The 17,182-nt window shown below is 47.1% G+C and overlaps 1 protein-coding gene across 1 annotated transcript in view; it reads right to left on the reverse strand.

Moving 5' to 3' along the window:
* Positions 1 to 17,182, reverse strand: part of myo15aa (myosin XVAa) — a 149,174-nt gene that overhangs the window by 76,149 nt on the left and 55,843 nt on the right. The window contains 10 exon segments of the mRNA XM_078239875.1: positions 2,195 to 2,286; positions 2,491 to 2,603; positions 3,799 to 3,990; positions 4,756 to 4,828; positions 5,948 to 6,126; positions 7,054 to 7,289; positions 9,834 to 9,929; positions 10,039 to 10,169; positions 12,022 to 12,103; positions 16,293 to 16,377. Coding sequence (XP_078096001.1) covers positions 2,195 to 2,286; positions 2,491 to 2,603; positions 3,799 to 3,990; positions 4,756 to 4,828; positions 5,948 to 6,126; positions 7,054 to 7,289; positions 9,834 to 9,929; positions 10,039 to 10,169; positions 12,022 to 12,103; positions 16,293 to 16,377 — 1,279 coding nt within the window.

The following is a 17,182-nucleotide window of genomic DNA, read 5'->3' on the forward strand; positions in this document are numbered from 1 at the left end:
AATGTAGCTGGATCCTCCCCATCTCTGGGATCATATGAAAGTAACTGAGAGAGTGGTGACAACAGCACCTATGAATGTATATGAATTAGGAGCAGAAGTAGACCATTCGGCCCCTTGAGTCTGCTCCATCATTCAATAAGAACATGGCTGGTCTGATTGTGGCCTCAACTCCATATTCCGCCTTCCCCCTCGATAAGCTTTGATTCCCTTCTTAGTCAAGAATCTGCCTCTGCCTAAAAACATTAATTCACTGTGCCTCCACTACTCTCTGGGGAAAAGAGTTCCAAAGATTGACAATCCTCTGAGAGAAAAAATGTCTTCTCATTTCTGTCTTAAATAGGAGACACTTTATTTTTAAGGGTCTCCTGGTTCTATCTCTCCCACAAGGGGAAACATCCTTTCAGCATCTACACTGTCAAGTCCCCTGAGGATCATCATAGAAATCATAGAAACCCTACAGTGCAGAAGGAGGCCATTCGGCCCATCGAGTCTGCACCGACCACAATCCCACCCAGGCCCTACCCCCACATATTTACCCGCTAATCCCTCTAATCTACGCATTTTTTTTTAGGACTCTAAGGGGCAATTTTTAACCTGGCCAATCAACCTAGCCCGCACATCTTTGGACTGTGGGAGGAAACCGGAGCACCCGGAGGAAACCCACGCAGACACGAGGAGAATGTGCAAACTCCACACAGACAGTGACCCGAGCCGGGAATCGAACCCGGGACCCTGGAGCTGTGAAGCAGCAGTGCTAACCACTGTGCTACCGTGCCGCCCGTGTGTTTCAATGGATACAAGTCCAAACTTTTCTTGTAAGAAAGTAAGATAGCTCCTCTATCCCAGGTAACAATCATAGAATCCTACAGTGCAGAAGGAGGCCATTCGGCCCATCGAGTCTGCACTGACCACAATCCCACCCAGACCCTATCCCCATAACCCCATGCAGTTACTCTAGCTAGTCCCTCTGACACTAAAGGGCAATTTAGCATTAGCATGGCCAATCCACCTAACCTACACATCTTTGGATGTGGGAGGAAACCGGAGCACCTGGAGGAAACCCATGTAGACACGGGAGAATGTGCAAACTCCATACAGACAGTGACCGAGGCCGGAATTGAACCCGGGTCCCTGGCGCTATGAGGCAGCAGCACTAACCACTATGCTACCGTGTCGCCCAAGTCGCGTGCAGTTGAGTGAACCTTCTCTGAAGTGCTTCAAATGCATTTATATCCTTTCTTAAATAAGGAGAGCAAAACTGTACACAATATTCTAGATGTGGCCTTATTAACAGTCTGTTTGCCTTTATCCAAGTTGCTTGTCATTTCCTCAAAGAACTCCAATAAATTAGTTAAATACATTTTCTTTTTCATAAACCCATGTTTTGACTCTGCTTGATTGCATTGAGGTTTTCTAAGTGCCCCGCTCTAATAGGTTCCAGCAATTTTCAGGGGGATTGGTTACTCAACCAGGACAACCGAGGACCCATTGAAACTCCAATAACAGGACACACGAGTGAAAGGAAATGTGCCAACTTCTCCAAAATATTAACATGAAGATCTGAGACAGTGTATGGTGCTGGGGACTCTTTGTGTATAAGCCTCCATGATTCTGTGCTCCCAACAACTCCAATTACTTGCATCTTGGCCTTTTGGCTAAGATCAAGCATCAGATCAAGCCCAAGATGGGGTGCAATGCCTTATCTTGTCAGCTGGATCTTGTTTGTCTCTTGTGGAGACCTTGAATTGGATTCAACTGGTGTTTGAATTTGGTTTTTGGAGAAAGCAAGGAATGGATTTGGGTTTGCCTGGTCCACTCTGAGCATTGGCTTTGTAACTTTAAGGATGGAGTAAAAATAAAAATAAACACCAATTATCTCAGTAGGTACTTACCCCTCCAACCCTTGGACCTATTTGTATCACATATTTATTCAGCTCTTTTTTTACAGATGTAACTTACTCAAATTTTGCTCAGAGTCCAATCCATTCAACCCCAAATCTTCAGGATAAAATTCTTTCTAATCTTTAATCTTTTTGGAGCATTCTTAATTTTCTCTAACACTCTCATCTTAACTGATCCGGGAATCTTCCTTTTTATTCATCCTTGAGTTCTCCACAATGCAACACTGCCTTTTGGAAGGATTATCTTATCTTACTGACATAGTTCCTTTTAGAACATGCCTGAAGTTCCATACCCCATTTTCATACGATAAAACAGGATCAAAGAGGCTATCAAGATAGTGATCGAGTCCTTTTTGCGAGCGGTGTTCATTGAAGGCATTGGAATCTAACAAAACACAAAGACAAAAAAGTCTAAAGAGAATCATAAGAATAATAATAATCAGGAGCAAGGATCGTCACGAGTAAAAGTTCAAACTATTATCCATGAAACTTCGGAAAGTTGTTAATACTCCAGTTTCAGTTGCGCGGAGGTAGCTTCTCAAAACTTTCAGTAACTCCCAATCAAATAACTCACAGAAAGCAATCTCACCTCGTGTAACGGATCCTGAAAGGTGTCCGGCTGAGCTTGGCGTAAAGATGGGGGCCTGTGTGACGGGAGGGGAGGGAATATCATCATCTGAGTCGAAACCATGGCCAAAGACACTGCTCGGGAACAAAGACAAGTTACTAATGAGGCATCTCGCAATACTACCCAGTTCCAGCAGGTAATCGGGTAGCCTGGCTCCTAGGCGCTGTGGAATTTAAGACCATAAAGAGCTTTGGAACAATTCGGGCAAATCTCCTAATTTCCTTTACAGCCTGTCTGCCCTGTCTGTGGGCATTGCTTACACATTGGCACATTATGATATCAGCCACAATGCTGCCTGGCTAGTTATCCAAAGTAAGAAGTCTCACAACACCAGGTTAAAGTCCAACAGGTTTATTTGGCACTAGCTTTTGGAGTCTCAGGCTCCTTCATCAGGTGAGTGAGGACTTGTGTTCGCAAACAGGTCATATACAGACACAAACTTACTTTACAAGATAATGGTTGGAATGCGAGTCTTTGCAGGTAATCAAGTCTTAAAAGTACAGACGATGTGAGTGGAGAGAGGGCCAAGCACAGGTTAAAGAGATGTGTATTATCTCCAGCCAGGACAGTTAGTGAGATTTTGCAAGCCCAGGCAAGTTGTGGGGGTTACAGATAGTGTGACATGAACCCAAGATCCCTTCCAGTCGGGGAACACTTCAGCAATCACGGGTATTCAGCCTCTGATCTTCGGGTAAGCGTTCTCCAAGACGGCTTTCACGACACACGATAACGCAGAATCGCTGAGCAGAAATTGATAGCCAAGTTCCGCACACATGAGGACGGCCTCAACCGGGATCTTGGGTTCATGTCACACTATCTGTAACCCCCACGACTTGGCCCTCTCTCCACTCACATTATCTGTACCTTTAAGACGTGATTACCTGTAAAGACTTGCATTCCAACCATTATCTTGTAAATTGAGTTTGTGTCTGTATATGACCTGTTTGTGAACACAAGTCCTCACTCACCTGATGAAGGAGCCTGAGACTCCGAAATCTCGTGCCAAATAAACCTGTTGGACTTTAACCTGGTGTTGTGAGACTTTTTACTGTGCTTACCCCAGTCCAATGCCGGCATCTCCACATCATAGTTACCCAAAAACACATTATAGAACTCAGCATAGAGAGTTAGTCTGCTGAACTTTCAAAGTTCCCAATTCTGTCCTCATTCAAATGAATGGGCAGAAAATGTGTTCCTGGGTGAACCCCAAATCAGGGAGATTAAATCCCGTCCATAACCCCGGAATCAAACACAGCCATGGATACCTACACATTTCTGTTCTTCTGGCTTCTTGCCTTTTCCTCGGATGAAATGATGAAGTAGGATTTCTGCCTTGGGAAATCGGTCATGAGTTCCAGGTCAGATATAAGGTCCATTGGGTAGTCATGGCCTCCAAGCTCAGCCCATTCACCTTTACTCTTCCTTGCCACCGACCAACCTCGCCAGCCTTCTGTCACACCCCTAGAATAACACTTAGCATTATTACTCGAGTGTGTGCACGTAGGCGATTAGTGTGTGCGTGTAATTGTTTGGGACAGCATCTACATGTGAACCTATATCTGTCTCCGCGTGTTGTATTGTGCATGTTTCTCTATGTGTTGTTACGTGTGTGTTTTTAAAATGTATTCTTTCATGAGATTTGGGCATCACTGGCAAGGGCAGCATTCGCTGCCCTTCCCTAATTGCCCTTGTGGGGCCATTTCAGAGAGCAGTTAAGAGTTTGTTTTCACATGTAGACCAGACCAGGTAAGGACGGCAGATTTCCTTTCATACAGGGCATTAGCATACCAGATGGGTTTTTTTATGATGATAGTTTCATAGTCATCATTACTGAGACTAGCTTTATATTCCAGATTTTATTTATTGAATTTAAATTCCACTAGCTGAGATGGTAGGATTTGAACCCATGATCCACAGTACATTAGCCTGGGCTCTGGATTACTAATCCAGTGACATTACCAGCTACGCCACTGTCTCTCCACTACGATAAAGAGTGAGAAATTCTGGCAGTGGTCTGCAGATCTGGGTATTTACATCAGCACCTGCTGTAATTGTGGATGTGGCTCATTTATTCACAAAGTATGTTTGCCTGGAAGTAGCTGCATGCCCGTTGTGGACATGGGATATTTTTGGTACCGTCACAGAATATAAAATCCTATATCAGCAAAATTTCACCAACAGTACCTGCCCTGAAAGCATGCTAACTCTTCCTTCTTCTGATGTTACCTGTGTCGCAGAATGTCTTGTCCCAGTTCCTCTCCTGTGGTCCAGGAATTCACCGGACATAGAAAGTTCACACCTGCAAACAAGACAAAGAGATTTATTTACATTGCTGTCATTTCTGTTATAATTTACATATTTTGTTTAGATCAGAAATCATGAGGGGTTTGGATATGGTAAAAGTGTTCTCACTGGTCAGTGTGCCAGTAACTAAACTTTACTCAGTTTCAAATCATTACCAAAAGAATTGAGAGAGATTATTAGAAAATCTTTTGAAAGAGGATTGTTAAGATTTGACAGTGCCAATTAGCTGTCCGTGGAGTGTCTGAAATGCCTGACGATAGAGAGAAATATTTATTCAATGCTTTGAAATAGAGTTCAGTGAACAAAGGAAGTTTCGAGTAACTAATTCTCTGCCTGAGTGAGCAGAAGAATTGGATTAGACTATTATTATAATTATTTAAAGATACATAGAGTAAGAGGGAGAACTGGATTAGGCGGAATTGGAAATTAAAGTTTTTGAAGTTTATTTATTATTGTCACAAGTAGGCTTACATTAACACTGCAATGAAGTTACTGTGAAACTCCCCTAGTCACTGCACTCTAGCACCTATTTGGGTACACTGAGGGAGAATTTAGCATGGCCAATGCACCTAACCAGTACATCATTCAGACTGTGGGAGGAAACCGGAGCACTCGGAGGAAACCCATGCAGACATGGGGAGAACGTGCAGACTCCACACAGACAGTGACCCAAGCCGGGAATTGAATCCAGGTCCCTGGCGTTGTGAGGCAGCAGTGCTAACCACTGTGCCACCATGGTACGGGGAGTGTGCAAGAGAATGTTAGTAAGCTGGGACTAGCACAGACATGATGGGCAGAATGGCCTATTCATCTGCCAGAAATTTCTAGAGCTCTGTTGCAACATTGAACAGTTGCTAATGCCCGATCTTCCTCTACAGCTCACATGTTAGTCAAGAATTCTGACTTTGTAACTGGAGAGGTTATCTGAGGGAGAAGGAAGTGGGAGGGAACAAGTTACTTCCTCAGGTGGTGGTCTAAGCTCAGAGAGATGGATTTGCAAATTTCTTTTCCCCAAACAAGTTCAACCCCAGTTCAACTCTGTTATATAATTTGTGTGCAAGCAGTGCTGGACATGATGGAGTGAGCCTGAGTGGTTGGGAGAATCTGTGCTCACCATCAAAGCAGGAGACCTCTAGAGCAATGCTGCCCTTCCTCTTGTTGCCTGTCCACTCCAGCAGACATGGTGGGTAGCTTCTGGCTCCCTCAGGGCCGAACCTGGCCTTCCGCATTGCCTGCATGAGCTTGTACTGACACACAGACTTAAAGCCATTGTATGCATGATCTGATACAAACCTGTTAAGACAAAAGCAGAGAGAGAGAGAGAGGAGGAAAATGTCAGATAGGTGTGGTTCATTAACTCTCCCTATTTAATCTTCCTGCTTCCCCATACCTAGACCGACTGCATCCGAGGGTGATCCCAGAGTTTGCCTGGTTACAGCATAATAAGATGAGATGTCAGGCTGTACACAATCTCCAGCTCCTGCAGATGTTGTTCTGGTTAGAGTTAGGTACTCTCTCCCAGTACCGGGGGTGGGGGTATCAGCATGGGAGAGGATTGCTGAGGGGGGGGCAGGTGGGTCAGTGGAAGAAAGGGTGAGGGGAGGTGAAGGTGGGAGTGAGGAGGTTGGGTCATTGTGGGTGGGGGAGGGAGATGCTGATGGAAGGGATGGATTAGTGGAAGTGACGTGTGGGTGTGGTGGATGATTGGTAGGTGATTTCCCTCCTTACCCGACCACTGCTTGAACCAAGTGCTAGTTCCTTACCTGTCTAAAGATAAATACATTTCCTGAATCACATTCTAAGGGTGATTTTTCACCTTTATAATAAATATGCAGAAAAATCACATGGTAAACTGCAGGGAGCTGTGATGTAGTAGCAATGGTCTCTGCTCCAACCCTGCCTCTTGTCCCTTTGTGACCTGGATATTGGCCAGATGAAGGCTCGTTTGAGGCCACGGGAGCTAGGGAGTCCATTCTCTTAGAATCATTCTTGACGCTGAACCCAAGTAAAATATCTGGCATATGATTAAACATTTTAGCAATGCATTTAAAAAGCAAAAGAGAAGACTAAACAAGATCAAAAATATCTCAGGATCATGGTACAGATTTGGACATGGTTTCCAGCAATAGCCTCTGGCCCCATGTTTGCAGCTCAGACCCCACCATCAGCACTCCCCCTCTCTCCCTCCCGCCTTCCCTATCTGTTTCACGTAATACTCACTTCAGCAGGTACTTGTCCATCTTGGAAGACGGGGCAAAACAACTGAGGCAAGTAGCCAATAAGAGCCAGCCTCTTTCTGCATTCTTCTCATTGGGGTTTCTCCACACCTGATTGGCCAGTTGAGCAAGGATTTCGTCCCGCAGATTAGGGCTAGCCAGCCCGATCTGGACGATGTAATCGCCAAAGAGGATTTCCGGAGCTCCATTGAGTTGAGGGTCGCCCATGAATCGCATTATCTGTAAGAGGAACATTGCAGTGGAGGAGAAATGAAAATGCAAAGGGCAAATATCGGGAGGCATCTCATCACTGGCGTTTCCTCGGTTCCCGTCAGCTCCCCCTCTCCTCTCTCTGGGCTATTGTTCAATGAATGCCATCACCTTCTGACCCCGAAATCATGGGTGAGCCCAGAAAGTGGGTTCAGAGATTGGCTAAAATGTGGAAGTGTGATCCTCACCTGTCTCACACACACACACACACACACACATATACCCTTTTATTTGTTCATGGGATGTGGGCATCGCTGGCTGGGCATTTATTACCCAGCCCTGAGGGCATTTAAGAATCAACCACATTGCTGTGGATCTGGAGTCACATGTAGGCCAGACCAGGTAAGGACGGCAGATTTCCTTCCCCAAAGGACATTAGTGAACCAGATGGGTTTTTACGACAATCAACAATGCTTCATGGTCATCAGTAGACTTTCAATTCCAGATTTTTCTTGAATTTAAATTTTCGAACCAGGATCCCCAAAGCAGTACCCTGGGTCTTTGGATTACTAGTCCAGCGACAAAAACACTAAGCCACTTCCACCCCCTCATACATGTACATGCATACATATATACAAATCTACTCAAAAGCATATGCACGCAACTATGTGCGTACACATAAATACTTGTGGGAAATAAAAGCTCATGTTAAACGTTGGCATGGACTGAAGAATAGCTAGCCAACAGGAAACAGAGAGCTGGCATAAATGGATCTTTTCTTGGTTGGCAAGATATGTCAAGTTCAGCATTCGTGCTGGGGCCTGAACCTTTTACAATTGATATAAATGACTTGGATGAAGGGACTGAATGTATGGTTGCTAAAATTGCTGATAACACAAAGATAGATAGGAAAATAAATTGTGAAGAGGATGTAAGGAGGCTACAAAGGGACATAGGTAGGTAAAGTGAGTAGGTAAAAATCTGGCAAATGGATTTTAATGTAAGCAAGTGTGAAACTGTCCATTTTGGCAGGAAGAATAAAAAAGAAGCTTATTATCTAAATGGTGAGAGAATGCAGAGCTGTGAGGTGCAGGTGGATCTGGTGCATGAATACGAGTATACAGGTACAACAAGTAATTAGGAAAGCTAATAGGATGTTATCATTTATTTTGAGGGGAATTGATTACAGATTAGGGAGGTTATGCTTCAGTTATACAGGGCACTGGTGAGACCACATCTGGAGTACCATGTACAGTATTGTTCCTTATTTAAGGAAAGATGTAAATGTGTTAGAAGCAATTCAGAGAAGGTTTACCAGACTAATATCTGGAATGGGCAGATTGCCTTCTGAGGAAAGGTTGGACAGACGAAGCTTGGATACACTGGCGTTTAGAGGAATAGTAAAAGGCAACTTGATCAAAACATTTAAGATCCAAAAAGCTCTTGACAAGGAGGATGTGGAGAGAATGTTTGCTCTTGTGGGAGAATCGGGAACTAGGGGTCACTAGTGGCCGATTCGTGCTCCTAATTTGTCTGCTTGTATGTTCTCAAAAGGTGCAGATGTGCACACAATTACCAACAGGAAACACTGGCTCCTGTCCTCACACACATGTATACAAACACATGTATGTGCACACATACACACACAAAAAGACACATGCACACACACAGTTGCACACACTCACATACAATCACACAGCTTCCAGCAGGTTGAACGTTAGCAATTAAAGGGAGCATTGACCTTTCTCATTGTTCATCCAGGAAAACCAAGCCAATTAAAACACAACAATCACCACTCCAGCCGAGATCACATTATCAGAGCAGGGATTAAATCTGGGACTTTTACAGCTCAATACTACACCTGGCCTCTGAGTGGAGCTCTGCTAATGTGCTTTACCTCATCCGTTCCTTGTGAGATTTTGAAAGGTGGAATATTTACTTCTGGAGACCACATTTCAGCATCAAGTATCCCCACATTGTGTGGGTCATAGACTATTCTACCCAAATAGTATATCCTAACCCTCTCCAAACCTTGTGAGTGTCCTTCTGAACCATTCTGAAATTTGCATTCCCCACTCCCGCTTTCGTCCTCACCTCCCTGAGCAGGTTTTATATCAATTAATACTGAAATGGGGAAAATTCTGAGCTTTGGTTTCATGTAGAAACGAGGTGGAATCCTCTCAAACTGATCCTGCTTAAAAGCTGAGCGTCTTTAAACCCTCTTCATGACCACATGAATCCTTGAATGATGCCTCGAGTGAATTCAGACTAAATTCTAATCAAGGGTTTTGCGTGTCAGCCCGTACAAATAACAGTAAGGAATGGGGCAGGAGAGAAATCCTCAGTAAATGCCTGCATTTCCCCACATTGCTGAATTGCCACTGCAGCCAAATGTGTGAAAACACAAGTGGGGCAGCTCATAATGATGTAAGGAGAATTACTGGGAGGCTCATCCCCAGGCAGTTGCTTCAGGGCAGGGCCTGGGAGTGGGCTCCTCAATCACACTCTGGGCTGCAGCCAGTGTATCACGGGTACAGCACACCGTTTGCTTATGGGCAGTCTGATTAATCTTACCAGCTTAAAGACCATAACAGCTTCCTCCTTCAAATCCTCTTCCGATTGGGTCAGTGCTCCATCCAGTGGGGTGGTCAACATACCGAATAAGTGTTTCTGCACAAACAAAGGCTTCAATGATAGCAATGTAAGGAACAGCCCTCTGTCCCCTCCTCCAAATCATTTATGCGCCATATAACCAGCACAGGATTCCGCGCACGTTTACCTTGAAGTTAGTCCGTACAAACTTGGAGAAAGGATAGTTGTTGATGTCAAGAGCCATGATCAGCTGCTCCTCAGATTGCACTTTTGGAGTTTCAATCTGGATAATGCAATCGCTCTGGTTCTCTTTAAGAGCTGCAAGAAAACAAATAAAATTAGACATCAATAGGTTTCTCACAATTTCTAACGTACTTGCCTTGGTCAGAAAGCGGGGATTTCATGGATTCTAGGTAATAAATAACAAATACCACAATTCACGAAGAGCAAAGCATGAAGTTAGCAGCGTAAACCAGCTGGCAGCTTCCACCACTGGAATTGCCTGTATGTTTATTACGATATGACTTACAATCTCACTGAAAGGTTAAAAGGTTTCTCATCTTTTAGAGTAAAGAGGTACAACATTGCAGCCTCTGTGACATTTAAGGTGGGATTTTCATGGAACTGCATGATTTTCCAGATAGTGCTCCTGGATTATTTCGTTTGTAATCTTTATACTGTTGTCAGTCGAATAGCTGAATTACTTACTGGTGTAATATTTCCATTACAAGGGCAGAGATATAGGGCCCGATTTCACCATTGCGTCGCGCCTGTTTTTGGGCGCGAAAACTTGGTAAAGTCGGGTATGAGGCTATTAATGCGATCCGCGTCCGCGCAGATGCCCACTTTACCGAGACCCGGGAATGGCCACAATCCGAATTGCGCCTGAAACGGGCGCAATGGTGATTTAAATGGATTTGTGTGCATTTAAGTTGAATTAAAGGGCTGCCCGCCCAACTCTACCAGCATTTCCCCCTTTACCACCACGTTCATGCATCCAGATTCACTGTGACATGCTCAGCCAAGGTCTGTTTCGGGCGCTCCAGCTTCTGAAGAGCTCCCAATGGCTCTCTGACTCAGATAGGTGGTGGAGTGGGGGAGGGAGGGAGGCGGGCCAGATCATTCTCTGGTGAGGGAGGGGAGGGAGGAGGAGGCGGGTCAGATCATTCCCTGGTTGGGGGGGAGGGAGGAGGGAGGCCCGATCGTTTTCTGGGGGGGGGGGAGGCCCGATCATTCTCTGGGGAGGGGGGAGGGGGGGGCGCGGCCTGACCATTCTCTGAGGTAGGGAGGAGGTGGGGGGAGGCCCGATCATTCTCTTGGTGGAGGGGGGAGGCCCGATCATTCTCTGTGGGAGGGAGGGACGATCATTGTCTGGGGGTTGGGAGGAGAGGCCTGATCATTCTCTGACGGGGGTGGGGGGGGGGGAAGAGGCCTGATCATTCTCTGGTGGGGGGGAGGCCCGCTCATTCTCTGGGGGGCGGAGGGGGCAAGGCCCGATCATTCTCTGGGGGGGGGGGAGGGAAGGAGGCCTGATCATTCTCGGGAAGGTGGCGGTGGTGGGGGGGGGGGGGGGGGGGAGGCCCGATCATTCTCTGGTGGGAGGGAGACCTAAGGCCTGATTATTCTCTGGTGGGAGGGAGGCCCGATCATTCTCTGGCGGGGGAGGTCCACTGCCACTCTGTGGGCGATCGGTTGGGGGGGAAGGAGGGCAGAGCGTCGTGATCGGTCTGGGTAGCGGGCGGGGGGCGTGGATGAGGGGGACAGTTATGTTGTGGGGGCCATCACTCCCGCTTTTCGCTCCCAGGCTGCTTTATCCGCTTTTTGCGGCCCAGGGGCGATGTGACATGGGCACGTTTTTCAATTTTTCTTTCACCGCGCATGCGCAGTTCAAAGCTCTGAGCGGAGCTGCAGCATTTCGGGTGCAATAAGCCCCGCCCACAGAGCGATTCAGACTGGCGATTTTTAAAATTCAGGCTGAGTGTGTATGGGGGCGCCTGAGAGATTTCCAAGTCGGATCTGAATTGCGCCCAGATTCAGCACTTAGAGTCAAAATGGTAAAATCGGGCCCATAAAGAGTGAAAAAACACAGAAAGACAGACGAGGAAAAGAAAGAGAGAGAGGGGGAGTAGCTGAGATGGAACATCACAGGTTAACCAGTGGAATAGCTTACCTGCTGCAGCCTGGAGTAAAGACGCCAACTCGGCAGAAATGTCCAGGTGAGCCACATTCACCACTTCCCTCATCGTTTGTTCCTGATTGAAAGGATCATTGTTTTATTTCAGCAGAATAACTTTCCAGATACAGCTGGAGTCTTAATTTTGAGACAGCAATTATTCAACAGGTTTACAAAAAAATGGTACAACAGTATACAAGTAACTTGAATCACGGCATGTGGTGAGTGTAGTGTGTTTTGGAGGGACAGATATCTGTGAACCCATTGTCCCAAAGGGTCTCCCTCACTTGGGGCTTCTCTCAAATGCAATGACTGTGATGTTTTTCCATTTAGCAATTCCTATATTCTTATGTTTCTATTTGAATTTATTTGACTGTTTTAGAGATAAAGGGAATACACTGAGATGCAGAGTATTTAGATTGTCAGAACATTATTAGACATTTCAGAGGATAAACTGTTTTTTAGCATATCTTTACACACACACGGTGCGGGTTTGAGAGTGCCTCAAAGCCGGAGAATCCTGCCCGAGGTCAATGGACCTTTTCATGGTCCGTTCCCACCCCGTCCCCCCCCCCGCCCCCGCCCCCGCCCCACCCCCCCCCCACAATTCCTGTGGCGGGCAGGATGGGAGAATTCCAGTCATTGTTTTTCCCTTTTTGGGGAATAGAGGGGGAAAGATTCCCGAGCTGATTATCAGCTTGTAAATCCGCATTATAAACACTCCTTCCGTGGCCAACAAGTCCTGGAATTGGACTTGAACCTGGAGCTTCTGGTCCAGAGATAGGGGGCGCTGCCACTGTGTCACAAAACCTTCATAAATGCAGTTAAATTCAAGCATATTGAACAGGAAGAAGTGTAGCAGCCTGGATAGAATTCTGAATGAAAGTGAGGAAGGTTCAGGGTTAGGATAAGAGTTATTGGATTCGAGCGAGGATTAGTGGGTTAGGTTGAGGGTTAAAGTTAGGGTTAATGAGTTAGAGTTAATAGATTAGGGTTCGTGGGTTAAGGTTGGGATGAGGTTTTAGTGCGTTAGGTTTTGATTTGATTTATTACAATTATGTATTAGCTTACAATGAAAAGTATTGTTTTTTGCACTATACAGACAAAGCATACTGTACATAGAGAAGGAAAGGAGAGAGTGCAGAATGTAGTGTTACAGTCATAGTTAGGGTGTAGAGGTTTAGGGTTAGAGTGGGGGTTAATGGATTAGGGTTAGGGTTACAAAATCACAGTAAGGTTAAAACAGAATGAGGCCATTCAGTCTGTTGTATTGATGCCAACTTACTGCAAGAACAACTCAGCTAGTTTCACCTCCTGCCCTTTAACCGCACATTTTCTCTCCTCAGGTGCTTATCCAATCCCTTATAAAGCTGCCTCCATGATGCTTTCAGGCAGGGCTTGGCAGATCCTAACCACTCGCTGTGCAAAAACATCTCAAACCATTGTCAGCTCTCTTGCCAGTCACCTTAAAGCGACATCCTCCAGTTCTTGAGCCTTTCACCAATGGGAACAGTTTCTCTCGATCTACTCTGCCTGAACCCCTCATGATTTGAAACATGTTGTTCAAATATCCTCTTTTCTGAGGATGGGTTAGGGTTTGGGTTAGGATTAAGGTTAGTTCAAGAGTTACGGTTGGTTGGTTACCGGGTTAGACAGACGGATGCAGAAGAAACTTAATTTGGAGAAGTGCAAGGGCAAAATATTTTGGGAGAAAAATGAGTAATAGGAGTATAAACTCAGTGAAATGATCCTGAAGAGTGTATGCACAGGGTGTTCAGTGAAAGTCTATTGTTGACTGATAAAATCATTAAAATGGTTATTAGCACTTTAGGGCGAGGGTAATGTTAAATAACCTATGAATATCATAGGGATAGTAATATTCTCTAGTGTATAATACCATATCCCAGTATTAGGGTCCTTACCCCAGTGCAATCCCAGTTTGTGATACCATATTCCAGTATGTGGGACTGTACTACAGTATGTGGGTTCATATCCAAGTATGCGATTTCATACCTCAAGGTATGGTAGCATATCTCAGCATACAATACTAAATCCCTGTATATGGGATCATAATGTGGAGATGCTGGCATTGGACTGGGGTAAGCACAATAAGAAGTCTCACAACACCAGGTTAAAGTCCAACAGGTTTATTTGGTAGCACAAGCTTTTGGAGCGCAGCTCCTTCCCATCAGGTGACTCACCTGATGAAGGAGCAGCGTTCCAAAAGCTTGTGCTACCAAATAAACCTGTTGGACTTTAACCTGGTTTGTGAGATTTCTTACTATGGGATCATATCCCAGCATGTGATTCTGTTTCCCTGTATGGGATACCAAACCCCAGTGTGTGGTAGTGAACCCAAGTATGAGGAGTAATGGGAGATAAACCAAAAATGATACGAAAAGAAGTCTGTTACCATCTCAATTCTCTCACGTTTCTGCTCTCGTAGCTACAAAAGAGAAAAACATGATTTTAGGAAAATGAAATACTATCTCATGTCTCAGAAAAATCCAACAATGTTTCACATACGTTCAATCTCCAATTCCCCGCTGCCACCACAGCAGGGGGTCTTTCAAATTCTGGAGAAAAACATTGCATTTATCCTGTGTCGGTGGGGGATTTCCAGTAGAAATCTAACCCCACAATGAATTGCTTTGAAATTTAACTACTGTTATTCAGCCATAGCAACAAGGTGAATAATCAGTAAGCTCATTGTTAGAGATGGTGATTGAGTAAGAAAGGTTAGTCAGGACTCCACCTCTTTTTCAAATAGTGACGGTAATTGTTAATACGCACCTCAACCAGAGACCAAAATGGACACAGACCATGTGGCCCAGTACACACATATCCTGTGGGTCAGGTGGACACGGACCCTGTGGGCCAGGTGGACACGGACCCTGTGGGCCAGGTGGACACAGACCCTGTGGGCCAGGTGGACACGGACCCTGTGGGCCAGGTGGACACTGAGCCTGTGGGCCAGGTGGACACGGACCCTGTGGGCCAGGTGGACACGGACCCTGTGGGCCAGGTGGACATGGAGCCTGTGGGCCAGGTGAACACGGAGCCTGTGGGCCAGGTGGACACGGACCCTGTGGGCCAGGTGGACACGGAGCCTGTGGGCCAGGTGGACACGGAGCCTGTGGGCCAGGTGGACACGGAGCCTGTGGGCCAGGTGGACACGGACCCTGTGGGCCAGGTGGACACGGAGCCTGTGGGCCAGGTGGACACGGAGCTTGTGGGCCAGGTGGACACGGAGCCTGTGGGCCAGGTGGACACGGACCCTGTGGGCCAGGTGGACACGGAGCCTGTGGGCCAGGTGGACACGGAGCCTGTGGACCAGGTGGACACTGAGCCTGTGGGCCAGGTGGACATGGAGTCTGTGGGCCAGGTGGACACGGAGCCTGTGGGCCAGGTGTACACGGAGCCTGTGGGCCAGGTGGACACGGACCCTGTGGGCCAGGTGGACACGGAGCCTGTGGGCCAGGTGGACATGGAGCTTGTGGGCCAGGTGGACACGGAGCCTGTGGACCAGGTGGACACGGAGCCTGTGGGCCAGGTGGACATGGAGCTTGTGGGCCAGGTGGACACGGAGCCTGTGGGCCAGGTGGACGTGGAGCTTGTGGGCCAGGTGGACACGGAACCTGTGGGCCAGGTGGACATGGAGCTTGTGGGCCAGGTGGACACGGAACCTGTGGGCCAGGTGGACACGGAGCCTGTGGGCCAGGTGGACACGGAGCCTGTGGACCAGGTGGACATGGAGCTTGTGGGCCAGGTGGACACGGAACCTGTGGGCCAGGTGGACACGGAGCCTGTGGGCCAGGTGGACACGGAGCCTGTGGACCAGGTGGACATGGAGCTTGTGGGCCAGGTGGACACGGAGCCTGTGGGCCAGGTGGACACGGAGCCTGTGGGCCAGGTGGACACGGAGCCTGTGGACCAGGTGGACACGGAGCCTGTGGGCCAGGTGGACATGGAGCCTGTGGGCCAGGTGGACACGGAGCCTGTGGGCCAGGTGGACACGGAGCCTGTGGGCCAGGTGGACACGGAGCCTGTGGACCAGGTGGACGTGGAGCCTGTGGGCCAGGTGGACACGGAGCCTGTGGGCCAGGTGGACACGGAGCCTGTGGACCAGGTGGACATGGAGCCTGTGGACCAGGTGGACATGGAGCCTGTGGGCCAAGTGGACACGGATCAGTTGGACATTCTGACATGGTGGACACGGAGTCCGTGGTAACACTGAGTAAAATGGTGCCCTCAATGTTCTTACTTACTCTGAGGAATCTTTTGCGATTTGTAAACATGTGGACGATGGATCGTACTTTGATCAAACTTTCCTTAAACTTTTGGAATTTCTTCCTGTCAGGAAAAACAAAGAGCGATATGCAAGAGGAAGGTCTCACTTCTTTCATTTCCACTGGTCTCTTTAAATAACTCCAGGAGAACAAGGTTTTATGTTGGGTCCCACAGATTATGAGAACATGCATTCTCCCCTCTCTAGACAGTGAACATCAACTGGTGTCCCCGTGCACAGGGTGTCTTGATGCTAGAATTCCCACCTCCATAGTTCACCTGTGGTCTGCCTTAGACCCGGAGAACAAGATGCTGAGGGTGGCAGGGAGCAAGTCTGTGAGATGTCTGCAAATGGGCTCCACCCAGGGAGGGGGTCATGACCTAGCCAGAATCCTGAAAAAGAGGGACGGTGTCAAAGAGTGAGCCTAGGCCCCATCGTACCCCTGCTGGACAAGCACTGGATCTCTGGCTGTGAAGGGATAGGTGGGTTTATGGACATGCATCTGTACTGGCAGTGCCATTTGCGAGTCCCATACAAACTAGGCCCTGCCACTTATCCTGCAAACTCCAATGGGGTCAGGCTGCAGAACAGGATCCCAGTGTAATCACTGGACTGCAGTCACAGACTCTTGGACCCTTATCTTCATACCAAAGAATCTCAAGTCTTAACTCCATTTGTTTAACCAATTTTCATCCTCCTTGAAGGTACAAGTCCTTGGTTAGGCACCCCCATGGATGCCGCGTTTGAGTACCATGAGTAAGAATGCAGAGATCGATGGGCGTTGGGGACTTTCCTCTTTGTCAATTCAATGGCTATTTTTTATATGACACAGGAAGTGTCCAGAAGCCAATCCTCCATAGAGGGAATCAA

The sequence above is a fragment of the Mustelus asterias genome, chromosome 23 (genome assembly GCF_964213995.1).
Source record: "Mustelus asterias chromosome 23, sMusAst1.hap1.1, whole genome shotgun sequence".
NCBI lineage: Eukaryota > Metazoa > Chordata > Chondrichthyes > Carcharhiniformes > Triakidae > Mustelus > Mustelus asterias.